Below are 19510 nucleotides of genomic sequence, written 5' to 3' on the forward strand. Positions count from 1 at the left end.
CGAACTGCATTTCCTGTCACATACAGAAATTCTTTGGTAGGAGCTGTGGAGCAGTGTGGAATAACACGCCTTCCTGTTTTTACTCTAAAAGCCTATAAAAAGTACTGCATTACTAAATTATGTAAAGCATATGTTGCTACATGAGAACAACATGTTACCCACTTACTGTATCTATCATAGGAACAGAACACTGTTTATGAGTTCTCTAACGCCATTATGAATAATTATTTACAGTCCAGGAGTGGTCAGAGCCCTTCATCAGGCTCCGGGCCCCACTGTGCCCAGCATCCTACCAATGCAGAGCAAAATATCATCCCTGCCCTGCAAAATGTACAGAACTCTACAAGAGCTTCTCCCTGCAGACATGCTCACACATCCACACCCCAGGTATTCAAAGTCACAACAGTGCCTTTAGCCAACCTAAAAAAAATGAGCCTTTCACTATCCACACTGGACAAAACTTGTATGAGAAATCTGTTACTGCCCTGACAACTCCAATTGTTAGAATTAATTATTTTAAGGCCGAATCTTTGTCTCAGTGAAGTTGATGGCAAAACTCCCACTGACTTCAGTAAGAGCAGGATTTGGCCCTTGGTGCATCTGTAGAATTGGAATGATACACAAAATGTCCCTTTTAGACTACGATAGTTTAGAAGGGACAACTTGCCAAACTTATTAAACCCCCTTGTCCTCCTTCTCTCCGTTTGTTGGAAAAACAAACCATATGTTATTTATATTGTCTGATTTTCTTGCAGTTGTGTCAGCACACAGACATGAGTACACATTTGGACTCAAGCTTTTCAGCCCTTGTGCAGTATCAGTTTTCTTTTTGTCATTTTCTGTATTTATATTCATTTTAAGGGACTAGATGAGCTTGTTCCATTATGCAAAAAATAGATTCAGTTATTCTCCACACGGCCTTATGGCAACAAAATCTACTTGTGAGAGAGCAAGCTGTGGGTTAAAATCCTGTTCTGGCTGTGTTCCTTTTCCTTCATTCTACAATTGTGTTTTATTAAAATCAGCTTGTCTCTCAATGCGACACTAATATACTCTCTCTTGCAACTTAATTTTTCTAAACCAAGCTTAATTCTCTTCTGAACCAAAAAAAAAAAAAGTGCTATCTGATCAAAACTATTTTATAAATACAAAAAGCCAAGTTATAAAGAGGGTCAGCCCTGTAAAGGTGGGATACCATCAGAGAAGTCCAAGTTAGACAGGGGCTAGTTGTCTTAAAAGCCAAGCTAAACAAGACACCATTTGGGGCTAATGGCTCAACCACATACACTCCCCATGTGAAAGTTTATCAATCCTTTGGGACGCTACTTAGCCCTAAGTGTCTCTTGTTTAACTTGGCTATTTCAATAGCTAACCCCCTTCCTAACTTGGCTCTCATCTACAGATATCACACCTCCAAACAGCTGATCTTTTTCTGCCGAACTTGTCTTTTTTTAATTTTCCATTCCACACTGGCTAAATGTTTTTGATCAGCAGCCATATACACCACACTTATGAGGACACAAATAAATGCTGAATATTAGATGCAGTTGTAACTACATGGCTGAGGCCCAGCTAAAATCACCTTTTTTACATTAAAAGTCTGTTAATTTAAATTATTTCTAATTGGTTCAAAGACAGTCATATAAGCATTCCTTTATTCTTCTATGAGACTGTGATAAGCACTGTGATATGGAAAAAATGAAGACATACTTCAGTAGATAGTAATCCAACAGGCTTTTTGTTTCAGAACATACACTTTTCCAGTACACATTAAAAATCTGCCATCAACATTATAAATCTTCATACTTCACATGGGTTTGTCCTGTGTATTATTCTATCCCCAAGCTCCAAAACGTAAGCTAAAGTTTGGAACTGTCCAATGCAAGTCACAGTCCCAAATAATAAAATAGTAACTATCATCAGCTATTAGAGAACTTTTGAAAGTTGGAAACTTATTCTTTCCCAGAACAAGGCATAAAAAGAAAATGTTTTCTTCTCAGTTTTCAGTCTACCCTGACAGCAAGCAGGGAAACAAACTGGCCATGTTTGATTTCTCTTTTACTAGAATTTAAGCCTACTCTATGTTTCTAAAAGCAAAAGTTACATCTAGAGTTGTGTACAAAGATCTTCAAGGCTAAGCAACAGAATTTTTAAAATTCCAATTTGCAAAGTACACAAGAAGCACTCCTGTGCATTACTTCAAAGTTACACTTTACAGCTAAACTACATCTGAAAACCTACAGCTATACCATCTGAAACTCTGAATTTGTCTGGTGCAATACTGTGTGTTGGTACAGAGCTACTCTAAGAAGAGGAAAATCTTGCTATGGAAGAAAGTGATGTAAACGAAGAAGGAAACAGCACTCTCCCTTCTATGTTATTGTCTATACAGCTGTCAAGCAAACTAACAGCAGGTTCAAGCCATAAACTGCCATTCTCTGCAATATGGCACTGGGCTGGCAATGTCATCCCACCCACTGATGTCACTTAACATTATTATTTTCACTACAAAATAAAGCAAAGACCTGACTATTTGTGGACATTGAAATATTTATGGCCCAATCCCAAGATTAAATATCAAGAAATTCAGGCAAAACCTTTGCTACACAGTTATGTTCTGAGAATTTAAAAAATCTTATCATTATTTGTACTGAAAAGTAATTGAATTCGGTGCTGTAAGATACAAGAATTGGGTGCTGTAAAATACAAGGATTTTCCCTCGCAAAATCTTGAAGTTGGAGAGATTAGAGGGTTGGGGTTTTTTATGGATTTAATGTTCTTTATTTGAACTTCCTAACAGGCTGCAATACTCCCAACACTAGCTAGTTGTTAATTAAGTCTTGTTGACATACTTCTAACTAGTCTGAAGTATTACAAAACACCATCCTCTACAAAACAAGTAATTTTTTTTTAATTACCTGAAGACAGTCCTAGGCTCTAGGGCATAGAAAATATTCTGGAAGAAGGTATGGCTGTCATATCACTTCCATTTTTTCGCATGTTTTATTTTAATTATGAATATAATAATTACTATCATTTCTCATGAAGAAACAGGTTTATAAGAATGTTAACTTTTTGGATGGATGCTCCACTCAAGCTTGTGGGGAAGGAAAATATCCAGAAGAAAAGACGGCAAGCAAAGCAAGCAAGAAAATTCAGTGTAGTGTTAGAAAGGAGAGGAGACAGGGCAGAGTGGAGAGCAAGACTGAGATCAAAGGAGAGCAAAAGCCATTGGCAAGAGCAAACAAGTTCAGAGCAGTGAATTAAGGTGTCAGGAGGCTGGAAAAGGCCCTCATAGCTGCTGCTATTGTTCACCGAGTGAAGGCTTCTGCTCTGCTGTAAAACCGGGAACCGGTGGGCCTCAATTTACATTTTTGCCCCGAGTTTCTTCTCTGGGGGAAGTGTCCCAAAGGTGCCACATTTCCATAATCTGCACATCTGAGACCTTGCTCTGGCTTCTTCTGCCAGAGAGTCTGAGGTTCAGTCCCAAGAGCCCTGTCCCCAACACCCCACCCCTGAGCTGCAGCCTGGGTGCTGGGAAGACATAACCCCCAAGCACCCCTTTGCCTTTTGCCCCCCCACCTCCTTTCTCTTTGAGAGGTAAGGAATTATTTAATTAACTCAAAATTAATTTCTTAAGAGAACCTTTCATAACTGATGTCATCCACATTTTCAAAATAATTTATTAGAAAAATGATTCTACACTATTGCCAAAGCTTTTATTTCAATTGAGTCTTTATATTTTCATATTATATTTTGTAGTTTAATGAATCACTATCCTACCTTCTTTTTAAAAAGTTTTGAAGACTTTTCCGCATAGCATTTCTAATTATAACGAGCACTGATCAAATGCTTTCTGTCAAATAAGGTTTTACATGAAAATTTCTACCTTTTGCAAAAATGCATTGTTTTGAAAAAATTTCCAAAAACTGCATTGTTTTCTCACGTTTTACCAAAATTAAAAAAAAAAAAAAGAGGCACGTCTGCAAGAAGCCACTTTGATTTTAAAAAATCAATCAAAATTAATTATTTTGGAACAAGCAGGAAAATAATCTCTAGACTAAGTGAAACAACATGCAAAATTTGCCCAAATACTCAGTTTGATTTTTATCTAAATTGAAAGTGTTGGCATCTTCTGGCTCATGAGAATACCAGACAGTTTTGAGAAAAAACTAAGCTTCGCAATGAACATAAAGAGTACCTGATTCCTCAGAGGTATAATGGAAGATGAGTAGTAGCAAAATTAGTGGAAAATGGAGGAAAATAAATCTTCTAGCGATTTATTTCAGTAAGCACATTTTTGTGAGGTTTAAATACAAGTAAACTCAAATGCAGTGTGATTCATTGACTTCAAATTTAACTGAACAGCTCCCAAATAATCATGTCAAGAAATATTCAATGAGTGCTAAGTGTAAGTATACATTTTTGTAAAGAAAACTTGGGAAATACTGCTTTTGCAAATTCTAATACTGTTGCAAATACATGGCTGCGAAGGAATAACACTGGGACATACAAAATTTTTTAGCTAGGAATACACAGTGAAATTGTAGATGTAGAGCCAAAAGGAAGCAAAATAAATAATAAAATAAATTAAGCATGTTGTTCAGACATATGACTCAAAAATGAAAATAATGCAGACAAAAAATACATTAATCAAAATATGTAAGTAGCATCTAAAGCCAACACTGATACTCCAGATTATCAAGGCTAAATCTGAATATGTGAACAGCAGAACATTTTCTTCCACCACATTAATGTTTAGTATTATGTTTACTATTAGAACCCATTCAGCTCCTTATTATATAAATGAAGAGGTTTTAGAGACATGCGCATGTACAGGATTTTAAATACATCAGATGTACGTAATGTGTGGCATAAAAGCATTGAGACAAATTCTGATTAAGAAACAGAGAAGCCCAGCTGGATGCAAGCTGACTACATTAGCATGTTTCTGTGTAGCAATTAATGCTACTATTTTATAGACGTTTGACTTTTTACAATCTGAACTATTCTATCTTTAGTTCCTAAAATACAAAAAGGCAAAGAAAACACATATGTGATACATGCCAGACTTCTACTAAAAAAAAAGGCCTGACAATAATAATAAAAATAGACATTATAATGTCTCAAAAGTCTTAGTTTGACAGAGTGAAAACTAGGTTTTACATAGAAAAATAATAAAACCTGCTGTGTTAACCATTACAGAGCACCTACCACAAACTGAACTAACTTATGTGATTTCAAAAACGATGCACAGTGGGGGAAAACAGCAGCAGTACAAGTAGAAAAGAAACAAAATTCAAATTATCAAGGGAGAAGTACAGGAGAAAGGGAAAGAAGCTGGCAGTTATGGGGACATTGTACTTTGCTTTAATTACACAACATCCTCAGAGTACTCAGTAATGTCAGAGACTGGGGTTAACAGAATATCTTGTTCGAGTGTTTTAAACAAAATAGCCTTAGACAAACAACTTGAAACTAAAATGCTTAAAGTGTATCTCTTGATTTTCCAAAGTGCAGTTCCCTGTGACTACAGCCAGAACTGCAGGGTGCTGAGCCCTCTGAAGGAGCAGCTACAACTACCCCATCTTAGACTTAGCACTTAATTTTGAAAGTCATGGCTTCTCCTTTCTTGGGAAAAAGGATCTTAACTTGGCATGCTTGTTAAAACTTAAATTACCAGCTACAGCAAAATAAAAGGTTGGGCTCTTTCAGTAAAGGAGCCATTTCAATCTTCCAGTTATTTAACCACTAAAAAAAGATCATGCCATGCCCCAGCAGCGGACAAAGTGCTGCCTATGGAGTTCTTCAGCATGGCTCAAAGCTGTTATAATAATGCTTGGAACTTAGATACCACTTTTCATCTTCAAAGCAGTTTACAAACATTAACTAATTAATCCACACAACATCCCTCAGGCCCACTTGGATCAAAAATGGGGAACTGCATGCTGGGACCTGAATCCTCTGTGGGCCCTAGCTCCAAATTAAAGATGAGCAATCTACTCTTTTTTTTTTTTTTTTTCTAAATAGACTCCTGATATATTGCCAATGCAGCCCTCTGTTGGGCAACATTTGGATGCCCCCAGCTTTAATCTCTATTAAAGTATCATGCCCCAGTCTGCCTTTGTTAATTTTGGATGTCTTGGAATCTATTAAACGTGGCACAGTTTCTTGAGCTTTTAAAAAAGCTTTAGCTTTGAAAATGCATCTTCTTTTGTCTTCATTCTAGCTGGCTTCCAGACAAAGATCTTTTAGATGAGATAGATACTGAAGTTTTCCGTTGTTGTTGACGCATTAGCCTTAACTATTAACATATTCAGCATGATTTTCTAAGATTTAACATTGCTTTTGCAGTGGCACATAACTGTTGCTCTTTACAAAGTCTAGGAGCCAGCTCCTCCTCTGATGCAAAATGGACTGCCAGTTTACAACAGCCCAGGAACTGACCCAAGAAGTTTAGCAGGGACTTGGCTGCTACTATGACATTGTGTCAGACTGAGTCAGGAGACTGGCCATGTCCACCTCCAAATAGGAACATTAGCACTTAAAATAAATAGAATGACACTGTAAACCAGCAACACGAAAATAAGCATCTGCAAAAGGATCTTGAGGAATGATATCAACAGACAAAAGAGTGTCTGCTCCCAGTGAGAAACGAACACCAAAACAGCAGTGGAATGCTCTCAAATTAATTATTACATTGCTGGACTTGGGAATGGAAAATACTACAAAAAGGTAGTACATTGGAGCACTGCTATGGAGCATAAAGGGTTCACAGTCTATCTTGGAAAGTAAAGTCATTTGTGCTCCCTGACTGAAGATGCCACCTTTCTCAGAAAAAGCCTAAACTAAAATAGTACCTATAGTACCTACAAGATTCTGGGTGGAAAATGGCTGACCAAACCTCAAATGTGCTGAAACTTCAGCATCTGCACACCAATCCAGATTTCTCTCTCCTTTGCACAGGTTTAAATGTATAATTAAATCCACCAACTTAGCTGGTGGTTTTCCAAAACAAAGTGGATGTTGGATTGGACTCTGGCTGTAAAGATTTATATCTATATACATTCTTATTTTGATTTCCAGTTTCCTCAAATGTTTGAGGAATGGTGACATTTAATTAAGAAACTATGGGAGGGCTGTTTGTTTGGGTTCCAACCATTAATCACTTGAAACTTCACTGTACCTGTAGTGTCGGGAAATCTCTTCTTCCACCTGGGTGGTAAAGTCACATTTGGTACATGAGTGTTCTTTGTTCTCCTTGAGTGTCAGCGGCCCCTCTGCCCCTGGGAGGGCGTTTGTTTCTGGTTTAACATCAGACGCTTGGCCTTCGTGTGCATTCTCATAGTGGAGCAGGAGAACGTCCACATCGGGAGTGGAGAATGAGCACTGATGGCACTGGTGTTTGACTCTAGAGCTTCCTGTCACCCCTGGAGACAGGTGCAAAAGCAAGAGAGCACAGTGGGAACAATTACTTTTTCTGCAAGCAAATGGGTAAGTAATTTCTCCAAGGTGCTTTTCTGGGCTGCAGAGGCCTCGGGGACAGAACTGACAGTGCTTAATGGTACATTTATGAATGTTGTGTAGCTGCTGATAGTGACGGAGAAGTGGGCCCACCACTATTACATCTGGGCCATGGCTCTTTGAGTACCTAAAGTCACAGAACTGACAGTTGTAGCTTGTCACCATGCTGTCCTCTGCTCCTTTGCTACTCAAGTCTTTCTTTTTTGCCACACTCGCACCCTTTTCTGTCTTTGTCACTAACTCCCCATCTGCATTTTTGGCTAGATCATTCTGGTTAATGACAGATCCCCTAGAAAGCTTATCATTCAGATCTGGGTGAAGGCTTCCTGACTGGCTTCCCCCATGCTGTTTGCTGTAATGTTCTAATAGTTTCAAAGAGCTGGACGATTCACAGCTGAAACTGCAAAATTTACACCAGTAGTAACTGGTTGTATCGGTACCATTTTGTCTAGAGGAATCTATTGGCTTGATGGGCACCGAATATCCAACTGGCGTATCATCTCCTGCTTTTACAGTGATTCTGTCTTGCCACTTCCCCAAGTCTCCAGAATCACATGGTCGAAGAGTAGGACTGGATTTATTGGAGTTTTTCTCTGAAGTTTTACCAGAATCAGAGGAGGGAAGGGCTGCTTTCATTTTGTTTGGGTGAGTCTGTAAGAAGTGTTGCTCTAGTTCAGTGGAAGAGTTGCCCATGTAGGTGAAATTGCAGAATTTGCAGCGGAAGTACTTGGTGTTGCCTTGGCAATCTGGAGTTTTCCGCCCAATTCCAATAAAGGTTCCACCTAAAGTAACCTGTGAATAAAGAATAAGATCATTTTAGCTCCACTGTAGATTTATTCATATAGCAAGGAGTGGGAAGGGGGGGAAACAGAAACAGAGAGCAACTGATTCATAAGCCTCTTTTATTCACCATCGCCACCATTTTCATTTGTACTACTATAGTAAGATATCATACATATGCCCTCACATATTTAACGTTGGTTGATGAATATTTTTAAATGTTTCTCATAGCTCAATATATATTCCATATGAATAACAAATATATTGATCTGCAGAGACTGAAGCACACATACACAAGATGATCTTCGTGCTGATAGGACTGTTCCTTCCTTCACTATATCACTGAATAATGTCATTGATAGAAGATCCAGTCATCAGTTCCCATATCTCTGAACCCTTTGACAGCAGACTTTCCTGGGAGTCTATACCAGGTGTGGAAGAAAAGAACTGACCCTCAGTCTTTTGACTTAGATGCTTTAATCATTTTCATGCTTTACAGTCAAAGAGAATTGCTTTTTAAATTCGAGCAAACAAAAATTAAACTTCAAATAACATATTCAGTTTGCTGCGTCAGAGTATGACCAATTCTTACAAAGATCATGCCTACAGGAGTATCCAGTATCCACCAGGATGCCTTTTCACAAAGCCATAGTGGCTTATGTCTCAAACAAAAGGCAGCTTTCTCAAGGATTACTCACTGCAGACATTCTCCAAGGAAATCTTCTGTTCCTCTCATGCACAGAGCTCAATTTAGTAAAACAAGGATGGAAAAACTACAGCAGAAAAATGGCATGTGGTAAAGAAAACTACCACACCCAAGTCCATGACATCACTAATTACACACACAAAAAAATAAGGTAGGTCTACTTAACTGTTCTCATGATGTCTGAGCAAAATGCTCTGCAGGAAGGGAAGAAGGCTTCCAGGGCTGATGTTATTAAAGCCTTCCCAGGAGTGTACCACACCTGCCCCTGACATCAGGGGGAGATTTGCTGCTCCTGTACAACTGGTTTGAAGGCCAAATAAAGAATCTCTTGATAAAAATGTCACCACTGCATAGCTTCTTTTCCTGAGTAGCAAATAGTGTACAGCATCCAGAAGATAATTCCCAAAATCCACAGACATTGACTCCTCTGCCACAACCCAGTCTACACCACATGGGCAGACATGGGTGGAAGCTTCCTTGTGACACATTCTCAATTTTTACACCCAGAAGATGTCTTATAGGGAATATAAAATTCAGCCTTGCAGGGTTTGATTTTCATTCTCCCAAGCAGTAAGTGTATTACTACATTTCTGCAGGATTCAGTTCTAATGCATCAGGCAAATGGTGTAATTATTTTTCTTCTCCTCCTCAACAGTTATGCCACAAAGATAATGTGATGACTGCTCATTCAGTGTCACACCAAATGGAAAGACTCAGACATACAGAGAGCATGAAATGTAAACATTTTTAAATGTATATAATATAAATGCCTTTTAGCCATTTAGCTCAGAGAAGGAAATGCTATCCTTTGTATCTCATCAGAATTAAGCATGTATAGTGAGGCAATGAGTTACTAAACCACGATATAATGAGCTGCTGCTATTCAGCCTCCAATTCTTTTTTGTTGTTGTTTTTTTCCTTAAGGAAGCAAAATCCCCATGCACTGGTTAAAACTTTTCTTTAAATAAACTGAAAATGGCTTTCTGTTTGTTTAGGAAACATATCTCATTAGGCAATGGTGAGTCAGGGAGCCAAATCAGTAGGATTTAGCTGCAATAACATTTTCACTTTTAACTGGGGCTCCACATTCTGCTATCAAATTATGATATTGATTTTGAAGAGGTTCTATGGAAGAAAGATGCTTAACAGGTCTTCTGCAGGGGAGAAGTTATGTCCCTTTATTTATTTTATGGCAAGCAAGAACTGGAGACAAAGCCATACTAAGCCTGATCCAACTGACAACAGTGGGACCTGAGCCTACTCTTCAGCACCTGGCACTTTAGATCTCCATCCACCGCATTATTTCAATGTTCAAGGTCTCAGTGGTGTCAAAAGACAACTTACAGAAAGCACTGATGGAATTACAGTAAACAGAAAATAACAGCAGCTCACTGCAACTTGTAAGTTGCAAGGTGATCTGGTTTCATTCATTTAATTAGATACATATGTTTGTTCTATGCAAGCACAGAAAACTGGCCAAGATGCTTTACCTTAAGTGGCTCTAATGAGTAAATACATTCATTACTCTCAGCTGTCTAGCCAGAGTTACAGATAAACCTATTTTTGCAGACACTGTGTGGATACCAGTTAGAAACTCTGACAATAATCCCAGCTGCTATTCATTGCTAATAACTTTTTTTTCAGAACATTGGTAAAACATATTAGTACTAGCATTTTCTACAGTGGACTGTAAATCACATCATTTCTGTAACTTGTGCTAATCCTGCTTAGTGGTCTACACAGCAAGTTTGTGTCCCATGCTAATACATCCTTCTCTGCATCACAAGAGGATAAAGCAGAACTAAATATTCCCACAGTGCTTGTGTTAAGCTCTTGTAATGCGGGAGACACATATAATCTTTACACCAGTGGAATGTAATTGATTACCAGTTATTGGCTTGGCATTTCCGTGAATACCTGCCACAATTCAAAATAATTCACTGCATTAGACCATGTATGTGAAAAGTAACTCAAGGACATCTTAATGTTATTACACTCAAAAGCCTCTTTTCACACTAACAAAGCCTACTGAAAAGCTCCATGAAGCTTATCATTCAAAGACGACTGAAGAAACTGGTTTCCATGCAAAGAGTTTGGGAGAAGCACTTAAATGACAGTATAAACTGAATCTGTTTCAGTTTTCAGCCAGCCACATCTGGAAGAAACCCATACATTTGCAGAACTGTTTGGATTCCCACACCTTGCTCAAATCTTGGCCTGACTTTCAGATTTTTCAGTTACATGTTGTATCTCTATGTACAGGCACTAAACTTCTTCACTGGCTATGTAATTGTCCTTAACCTCCTGCTCTCTCTGACCTGCCTCACAAAGAGGAAAAGGAGAAGAAGAAAGTGGAATATGGGTAGATGGATGGATGGATGGATGGATGGATGGATGGATGGACAGATATAGACATACACCTACCCTAGAAATCAATGTCTACTTTTCTATGTGGTACCAGAAGTGATAGATTCTTCTATTTGCTCCCTTATTTCATTCTGATCCCAACAAAACTTAATCCCCTGCTCTGCTCTGGCAGAGTTACACTTCCTTAAGTAGACACTTCTTCCCAACATAAAGAAGAAACTAAACAAAAGCAATGCTAAAATTCTGCAATTCTGTTCTAGCACTGGAGTCCAAAGTGACAGCTGACACAGCTAGTGGCAGTCACAAGTACAGCTACAGCTTGTACCGGAAATGTAGGAGCAACTGTAGATCAACAGTTCCCTCAACACACAAAGAAGAAAATTAATCTTCACAGTTCTCTTTTTAAAGAGAATCTAACATACAAGTTCAGATTGTGGAAACATTTTTAATGTTTCCCTTCACTGTCACTTGCTTATGAACCTTGGGATTATCACTTATTTCTGCAGCACCTCAACTATGGCATTATAGTTGATATTAATTATTATGCTGTAATAAAAGACGACATACTAGAATGGGTTCTCTATTCTTGTGCTGAAGGTGGTTGCACTGTTATTCCTTAAAAGTCAAATCCAGGTCGCATTCTGGGATTAAACTGAAATATATTTCACAGTAAGATTTCCATAAACTCAAAACTCTTAATCATTAAGTTTATTCATTAATGGGGAAAAATTGTCAAAATCTGAAGCTCATATGTTCATACAACTAAGCTATCTCCTCATACACCACACACTTCCAAAAATAGCCGGAAGAAGGAGAAAAGATAACACGGTAATTGACAATGTTTCAAGATGTACTTTCTAAAGTATGTTGGCAAGTACTTCAACAAAGCTGTGTAATTGCATTCTATGTTTCCAAAAGATATGTCTACATTACTTTAATTAGTCAAGACAATGATTTCATGGAATAGATGGACTTGGGCAAAGAGAAGTACTTTCTTTTTTCTTTTTTTCTTAAAAAATGTGTCTTTGATTTTTATTTTGCCGTTGATCCAAATGCTACCCTATTCTCCCTCCTCCCTTTTCAAAATTCAATCCTAAATTCCATCACGCCAAAGCAGTTTACAAATACTTCTTACAGAAACTGAAAAAAATCACAGAGGAAGAGAAAATCTGCCAGCTCCTGTAATCATGTATTCCATGAAGAAAATTCTACCAGCAGAAACTATATCCACATGAGAGACTCAACCACAACGTTTACATGCTCAGGGTAAAACTGTCTTTGACCCCTGGCTTCTTCTGCAACTACTGATTAGAATCCATCTGCATTGGAACATCAAACATTAATGAATCTTCTTTTGTTTTTTCTTTCTTACCTGGGTTACATCTTTGGCTAATCAGGAGGTGAAAGGTTCCAGATCCCTTACCAATCTCCTGAGCCATCCAGTCTGCCTTTACAATTACTCCTAATCTTCTAATCCTAAAGTATTTTCTAATGCTCTTGTTTATGCATTTGCTTTGTGCAATATAGCATCCAGAACATTTTAACCATCCCACATTTATGAACTTCTTCATGTCATGCAGGCCAGAACAGATTCCTGGCTTTCATGCAAGTTTGTGTAACACCACGCAGTTCTCTAACCTCCCGTATGGAGAACTCACTCCCTCTCACTTGCCCTCTTTCTGCATTTTAAACTAGGAGAATCTTCAGAGTATATTCTTAAAACTATTTACTATACTGTGATTAATTTATAGGTGCACAAATCTATGTTGCACAAGGCAAAAACTCAGGGTAAACTCCTGGCTTTCTGGGCTGTTCATATTTACCAAAACAAGAAAGCAAACTATTGGATCACATTCATTCAAAGTAAGTGCATTCTTCTTGAGATTTATTCTGTTGCCATTGAAGCCAACACAGTTTTTGTGTCATTAGAATTTTATAAGCATTTTTAAAACAAAGACTGTGACAGAATAATAACAGAACTTAAATTAAGGTCAAGAGACCAGATGTGCAAAACCAACAGAAGAAAGAAACAGAAAATCAAGACTTTAAATTGCTAACTAGTGCTACTAGACTAATATCTAAAAAGCACCATTTCTTCTATTTGTAGATAAAATTACCAGACAGTTCCTTGGCTACTGTAAACTCACACTGACTTACAGGCTTAGAGGCAAACTCGCACTGATTTTTACCAGAAGAAAACCAAGCTGCTTTCTTTCTTCTCCAGAAACTTTATTTTTTGAGCTCTCATCCTTTCTGGAGGCTATCTTAGCAGCTTATAACTTTAAATATAAGCACCAATATTACTAGCCTCACCAGCTGTCTTTATTAACCTCTCTTCAAACACTACCAAATATCCCTGCAGTAAGGTAAGGAATATCAACAGATGAACAACTTTGCTTTGAAGGCTGTGAAAATACATCACAAGTTGTTCTACAAACCATCCATCTGAATATTCTAATATTAGTATAGACTACTTCTCACAGAAAGGCAGCTCAAATAACTTATTTCTGTCACAGAGCAAGGCAATGTTCCCAGGCACTTACTATTTAGCAGCTGACATGCTGTAAATCACTGCCTATCATTCTGAAGAAAAAACTTGCTAATATCTCCATAAAAGCAAAATAAAGAACTGCTACTGCATATAATCATACAAATCATTGCTTATCAGCTATTGTCAATACAGAAGTTAAATACTTCTTTCATGTGCTTTTTCACATATTTATAAATATGCATGTATGCAGTTGTGTATGCATAAGAAGCAAATATATGTATACACACAAGCACATGCATATAGACTTATTTATATGTGTGATTTACCACCACCAATTTCTCTACCTGCCACCATTTCTTTTTCATGTCAGTTATTTAAAAGAGACACTGAATCCTGTGCTCCTGAAGGATGACTCTCTCGAGTGTGCTAGGCAGCCTCCAATCATGACTCAGAAATAAGATTCAAAATAAACAGGTATGCCCACATGCATGTGCAACACTCAACATAGCTAGATAGCTTTCAGTTTATTAGGAAAGTCCCCAGGGAGAGTCTGCAACACGGCTGACATGAAATACGCCTTGTGCGACATCCACCTTCATGCAAGTTGTGTTCTAGCTTATGCTGCAAAACCTAGCATGGCACAATCTAGTCCAAGAGATCGGGATACATCACATGCAGCAACAGTTGTTCAGTTTATTTAGACCTAATTCCTATATTAGGGACAACTGAGCCTAAGTCAGTGAGAGAAACAATAAAAAATTTGGATCCATTTGTCTAACCATGCAAGGAAAATGAAATTCATTCATATAAATGTTTCTGCTTTGCTTATGTCAACCACTTATGTATCTGTGTCACCTTAAGTGATGACAAAGTCAAACTTTAAGGTTTGATTTGCTAATATTACAAAAGAAAATGCTGTACTTGATTAGGCCTCCAGTAATTCTCACCATAGCTGTAAGAGCCCCTTTGCCAGAACCACCCAAAATGTAAATTAAAATATTTATCATGAGAAGTACTGATGATTACATCTGTACCCCTAAAATCCCCTACATTTTTTTTAAGTCTTACCTTCAGGCTTCATATTCAATCAAACTGTTAATATAAGCGTGGAGGATAAAAAGCAGAACCTACAAATAAAATCACTGGTTCTCATTCAGCTGAATCCTAGCTAGACCAGACTTTATACTAGTCACACACGTCTAACCTGAGAACAGAAAAGATGCCAGATTTCATATACTTAAATCCAGACCACTAAAAACCAGCCAAGATGTAACACCATGTAGACACATGGAACTCGCCAGTGATTTATAAAGGATACAAAAGGAAGACCTTTACAGACTCTGTGTGGGCACTTCTACCACTTTCTAGGACATTGAACAGCCTGCTGGCTGGACATCCAGAAATGCTTTCAGTTGCTGTGAAAATCCTGGAGAAGTCGTTAGCCTTATTCATTATATGTACTCATATATGTAACCAATAGGTCAAGAGATGTGGTTGTCCCCCTCTATTCCGCTCTCGTGAGACCCCACCTGGTCCATCTGGGGATGGGTATCCAGCTCTGGGTTCCCAGCATAAGGCAGCCATGGACCTATTGGAGTGAGTCCAGAGGAGGCCATGAAGATGATCAGAAGGCAGAAGCACACCTCTCCTATGAAGACAGGCTGAGAGTTGGGGCTGTTCAGCCTGGGGAAGAGAAGGCTAAAGGGGCACAAGAATGCTGAAGAGGAACTTTTATAAGGGCATGTAGTGATAGAACAGCTTCAAACTGGAAGAGAGTAGGTTTAAACAAGGTATTAGGAAGAAGTTCTTCACTGGGAGCATAACGAGGCACGGCAACAGGTTGCCCAGAGAAATTGTGGATGCCACACCCAGAGATGCTCCATCCCTGGTAGTGTTCAAGGCCAGACTGGATGGGGCTCTGAGCAACCTGGTCTACTGGAAGATGTTCCTGCCCGTGGCAGGAGGGTTGGAACCAGATGAGCTTTAAAGCCCCTTCCAACCCAAATCATTCTGTGATTCACATATGACAAAGCATTAGGCTGAGTGGTATAGGACAACTCTAAGTACTGGATGTCTAGAACCACAGAAGAAAACAACAGCCGATAACCTCTCATTATTCTGTGGGGTAGTAGATAATGCAGCAATGCATTCCTTTTCTTCCCTCCCTCTTCACCCAGGTGCAGTGAAATACAATCAAGAAACTTAAGGATGGCTTTTATCAGTCCATGTTTTTTTCAGAAATTTGTCTTCTCTTATATGTCTGTCTAGATCTAAAACCATGAAACAAAAAAATCAGAGGACTGGATTTAAAAAAAAAAATGGGTTTTTTGTAAATTCTGAATCTTTTTAATGGCTGAATAGAAGAGGAGGTAGATCCGTGCCAAAAAGCTCCAGAACCAGGGCCATGCTGAGCAGGAAGCACCTCAAAGGTAGCATACACAATATGAATCAACCATAAGAACTGCTGAGTACTGCAGTATGTCTTTATTCATGGCTGCATAAATACCCTTCTCCCTTGGGACATGTCATCTGAAACCCTTACCTGAATGCAGACATTTCTGTCTTTTCTTTGAGGGGACACTATTCTCTTTTAAAACATACCAGGAAATGGGGTCACGCTCCCTCTTATACAATAGACTAATGGCTTGAACACTTGTTCAGGAAACAGGAAAAGTAGGTTCCTTTCCTTGCTCTGTCAGAGGGGATCCAAGCCTGCTTCTTCACCTTCACTGGGCATGTCCTACGCCTTAGCTATAAGCTGCTATATGGAAGACAGCACCCTCCAACCTTCCTGTTGAAGCTGTCCCACTTACTCCTCATAAAAAAATTGGGGGTTAGAAAAAAGACTGCCTACTGTCAACTTGCCAGCAACTTGCCTGTCTCCAGACTCTAACGTACACATTAAAGAGTCATTAGATCAAACAGAGAGGGAGACTTAATCATACAGCAGCAAAGGCAATAGCTTTCAGCATCATAGCTGTTAACTTAGTCACATGAATTTTATTTTAAGTTAAGTCTTTAGATGCAGTATAAAGGCTACTGCTTTAGGCACATCCACAAAGCCCTACACAGGCTCAAATATCCAGCAAGACAAAATTGCCTATAGAGATTGATCAATTAACTAAATGTGAAGAAAAAGTAATGGGGGGCACATCAGCAAAAGACCCATTGTACTCACTTCAAATATTATTTTGATAAAAGCTATAAAGCTGATTAATACATTCCCTGGGAATTCAGAGATGTGATAGTGAATGTTTTCTGAAATCTACAGTGGCAAGAAAGTTGATCTCCCAGAAACTGCTCAGTGATTTTACCCAATCCTATGGAATTTATTATAACTCAATGAACCAAAAACCTTTCAAGAGAAAAATGGGAACAAAGAATACAGGAGATTTTCAACAGAAAATAACATTTTCAAAAAAGACAAAGGAATCTTGCTGGATTAAATATTTATACCAAGTAAAAGTCTGCACAATAGTAGGGCCAGAAAGATTGGATTATTTACACAGTAGCCAGACAAATCCTCTCTAGGTACTACAAAACACAGTCCCAATATTTGAATACCTGTATGTGAAGCCAAATGTATATCCCCAGTTTTGCTGACTACACCCTCTAAAAGCTGCATTTAGGGACGGGAGGGTGTTTTTTGTCTGGGGTTGAGGTTTAACTTCAGTTCTGTGATACAAGTCCAAAAATGCATTTGATTTCTTTTTCCAAGCCCTCAGCAAATGGACCACATCCCTAGATCTCTGCAGATAGGACAGGAGATACTGTTTTTTCCTGCACTCCGACATTTTCCCATTGTTTTTTGTTTGCTTTGTTATGAATGCAAACAATGGGGCTCCATAGCATCCCTCACTATTACATATCTTCATATACCATGATCTCCAACCGACTACTGTGAGCCAGATCAAAGTCAGTCATCTTCATTCTCTGGCTTCTGTGCCCAGTTCCGTGGCCTGAGACCGTAAACCTATTGATAACTTCCAGCCCAGCTACAACAGAACAGTTTGCTAAGTGCAAGCGGATCAATAAATCAGATCCTAAGCCCAGTCCATTACTATTTCAAGTTAATTACAAAGGGATTATTTTCATTTAGCCCAGTACCTACACAAAATAATATTGTTTACATGAACAAATTATACAGGTTTAGCTCCCTCTCACGTTATACAGGAGTTTGATGGAACTAATTTTAACTGGAGCACCAATCAATACAGTCCCTTGTTGTGGCGGGAGACGTCAGCCATTCAGATGCCTGAGAAAAAATGCTAACCCATGACACCCTCCAAAATGGATACAGGAGTAATATAAACATGTGTGGGTGCAAAGGGGACCTTCAGATGTTCTTTTACTCTGTTTATGAATCTCACAAAGCTGCTCTGAATCAGGAGTGGGGGAGGAGAAAGCATAAAAATATTAATCAGTTACTTATCTTATGACATGTTCTGGATCAACATCTGGTGCATGTGCAAGTGAAAGTATGGCATTTGCCACAAAAGCTTACTTAATCTTCTATTCCCAAATTGAGCAGGGAAAACTAGCACCCTTAAAAATTAAGTTTCCAGATCCACTTTTTATTTTTTCTTTCAAATAAATAGCCAACATTTTATAGGCTGTCTGTTCTATTTTGGAAAATGTTTTTCGTCTGAGCAAAGACTGATCTTAAGTAGATTATCTATGGGCTGCTTCCTACCACTTTTTGTCTCCCCTGCAGTATCTTACTGCCAGAGTTTAGTAGACAAGTATAGTCTAGGTTCAGCTGGTTTATTTCTCATTCTATCAGTTCAAACTGAGATAGCTCACACATCTGTTTTATTTCTGAGAGCACTGCAAAGGAAAAGTGTCCGGCTCATTCTAATCAAGCATAAACTTTCCTATAAATAACTAAGGACCTAACGAAACAATTGTTTGGAGGAAATGAAAGTGTGTTTAGAAACTCAAATTCCTCTATACTGTATGCCTGAGCTGTTCCAGTTTGAATGTCTTCCTGACAGCATGGATCAGTTGCTCTAAGATGCTGTCCCTGGAGTCAGCAAACTGAAACTATAGCAGGAAATCCAGGTATTAACATCATACTATGTGCTAATTATAAATCATCATTTCACAATTTGACATTATTCACTTCTAACCTCTTTTAACTATATCACGTATTTGCTTTCTAATCAGTTTGACAGGAGAGAGTGTCTGACATGAGACAGTGATCTTTTAGTAAGACAGCAGTTCAAAGATTGCAGTTTTTTTGCATAGTAACGACCTTCGTTTGATTTGCTGTTCCACAAAGAAATTGTAGAGTTTCTTTAAAAAGAGGCAAAGTTTAAACCATTTGAAAAGCCTCAAATTCCTGACTTGTTTTCCTAGTTTTGGTTTCTTCCTTGAAGTTAGATGTTAGCCATCTTAACCTGTCTTGCAAAATTTCTTTCCTACAGCTACAGTTTCTGTAAGCATTATTAAATATTTTCACCTTTCTACCTTTTTATTTTACCATACCCTGGGAGTTTTATCTGGTGATTAGTAAAATGTTTCCATGTATGCAGTCACTTGAAAATGGATGGACATTTGAGCTTGTGTTGTATGCAAACTTTTGGTTTGTTTTTTTCTTAAAATCTGAATTTTTGTGTCATAGAATACTGAGATATCCTACT

The 19510-nt window shown here is 38.3% G+C and overlaps 1 protein-coding gene across 3 annotated transcripts in view; it reads right to left on the bottom strand.

The window, feature by feature from the left end:
* TRPS1 (transcriptional repressor GATA binding 1) overlaps positions 1–19510 on the bottom strand; it is a 210520-nt gene that overhangs the window by 147039 nt on the left and 43971 nt on the right. For 2 of the 3 annotated variants that reach the window (XM_069005362.1, XM_069005363.1), the window contains one exon: positions 7187–8316. In XM_069005362.1, the coding sequence (XP_068861463.1) occupies positions 7187–8316 (1130 nt within the window). The remainder of the gene's footprint in view (positions 1–7186; positions 8317–19510) is intronic. The other variant, XM_069005364.1, reaches the window with a different exon arrangement.

The sequence above is a fragment of the Aphelocoma coerulescens genome, chromosome 2 (genome assembly GCF_041296385.1).
Source record: "Aphelocoma coerulescens isolate FSJ_1873_10779 chromosome 2, UR_Acoe_1.0, whole genome shotgun sequence".
Taxonomy (NCBI): domain Eukaryota; kingdom Metazoa; phylum Chordata; class Aves; order Passeriformes; family Corvidae; genus Aphelocoma; species Aphelocoma coerulescens.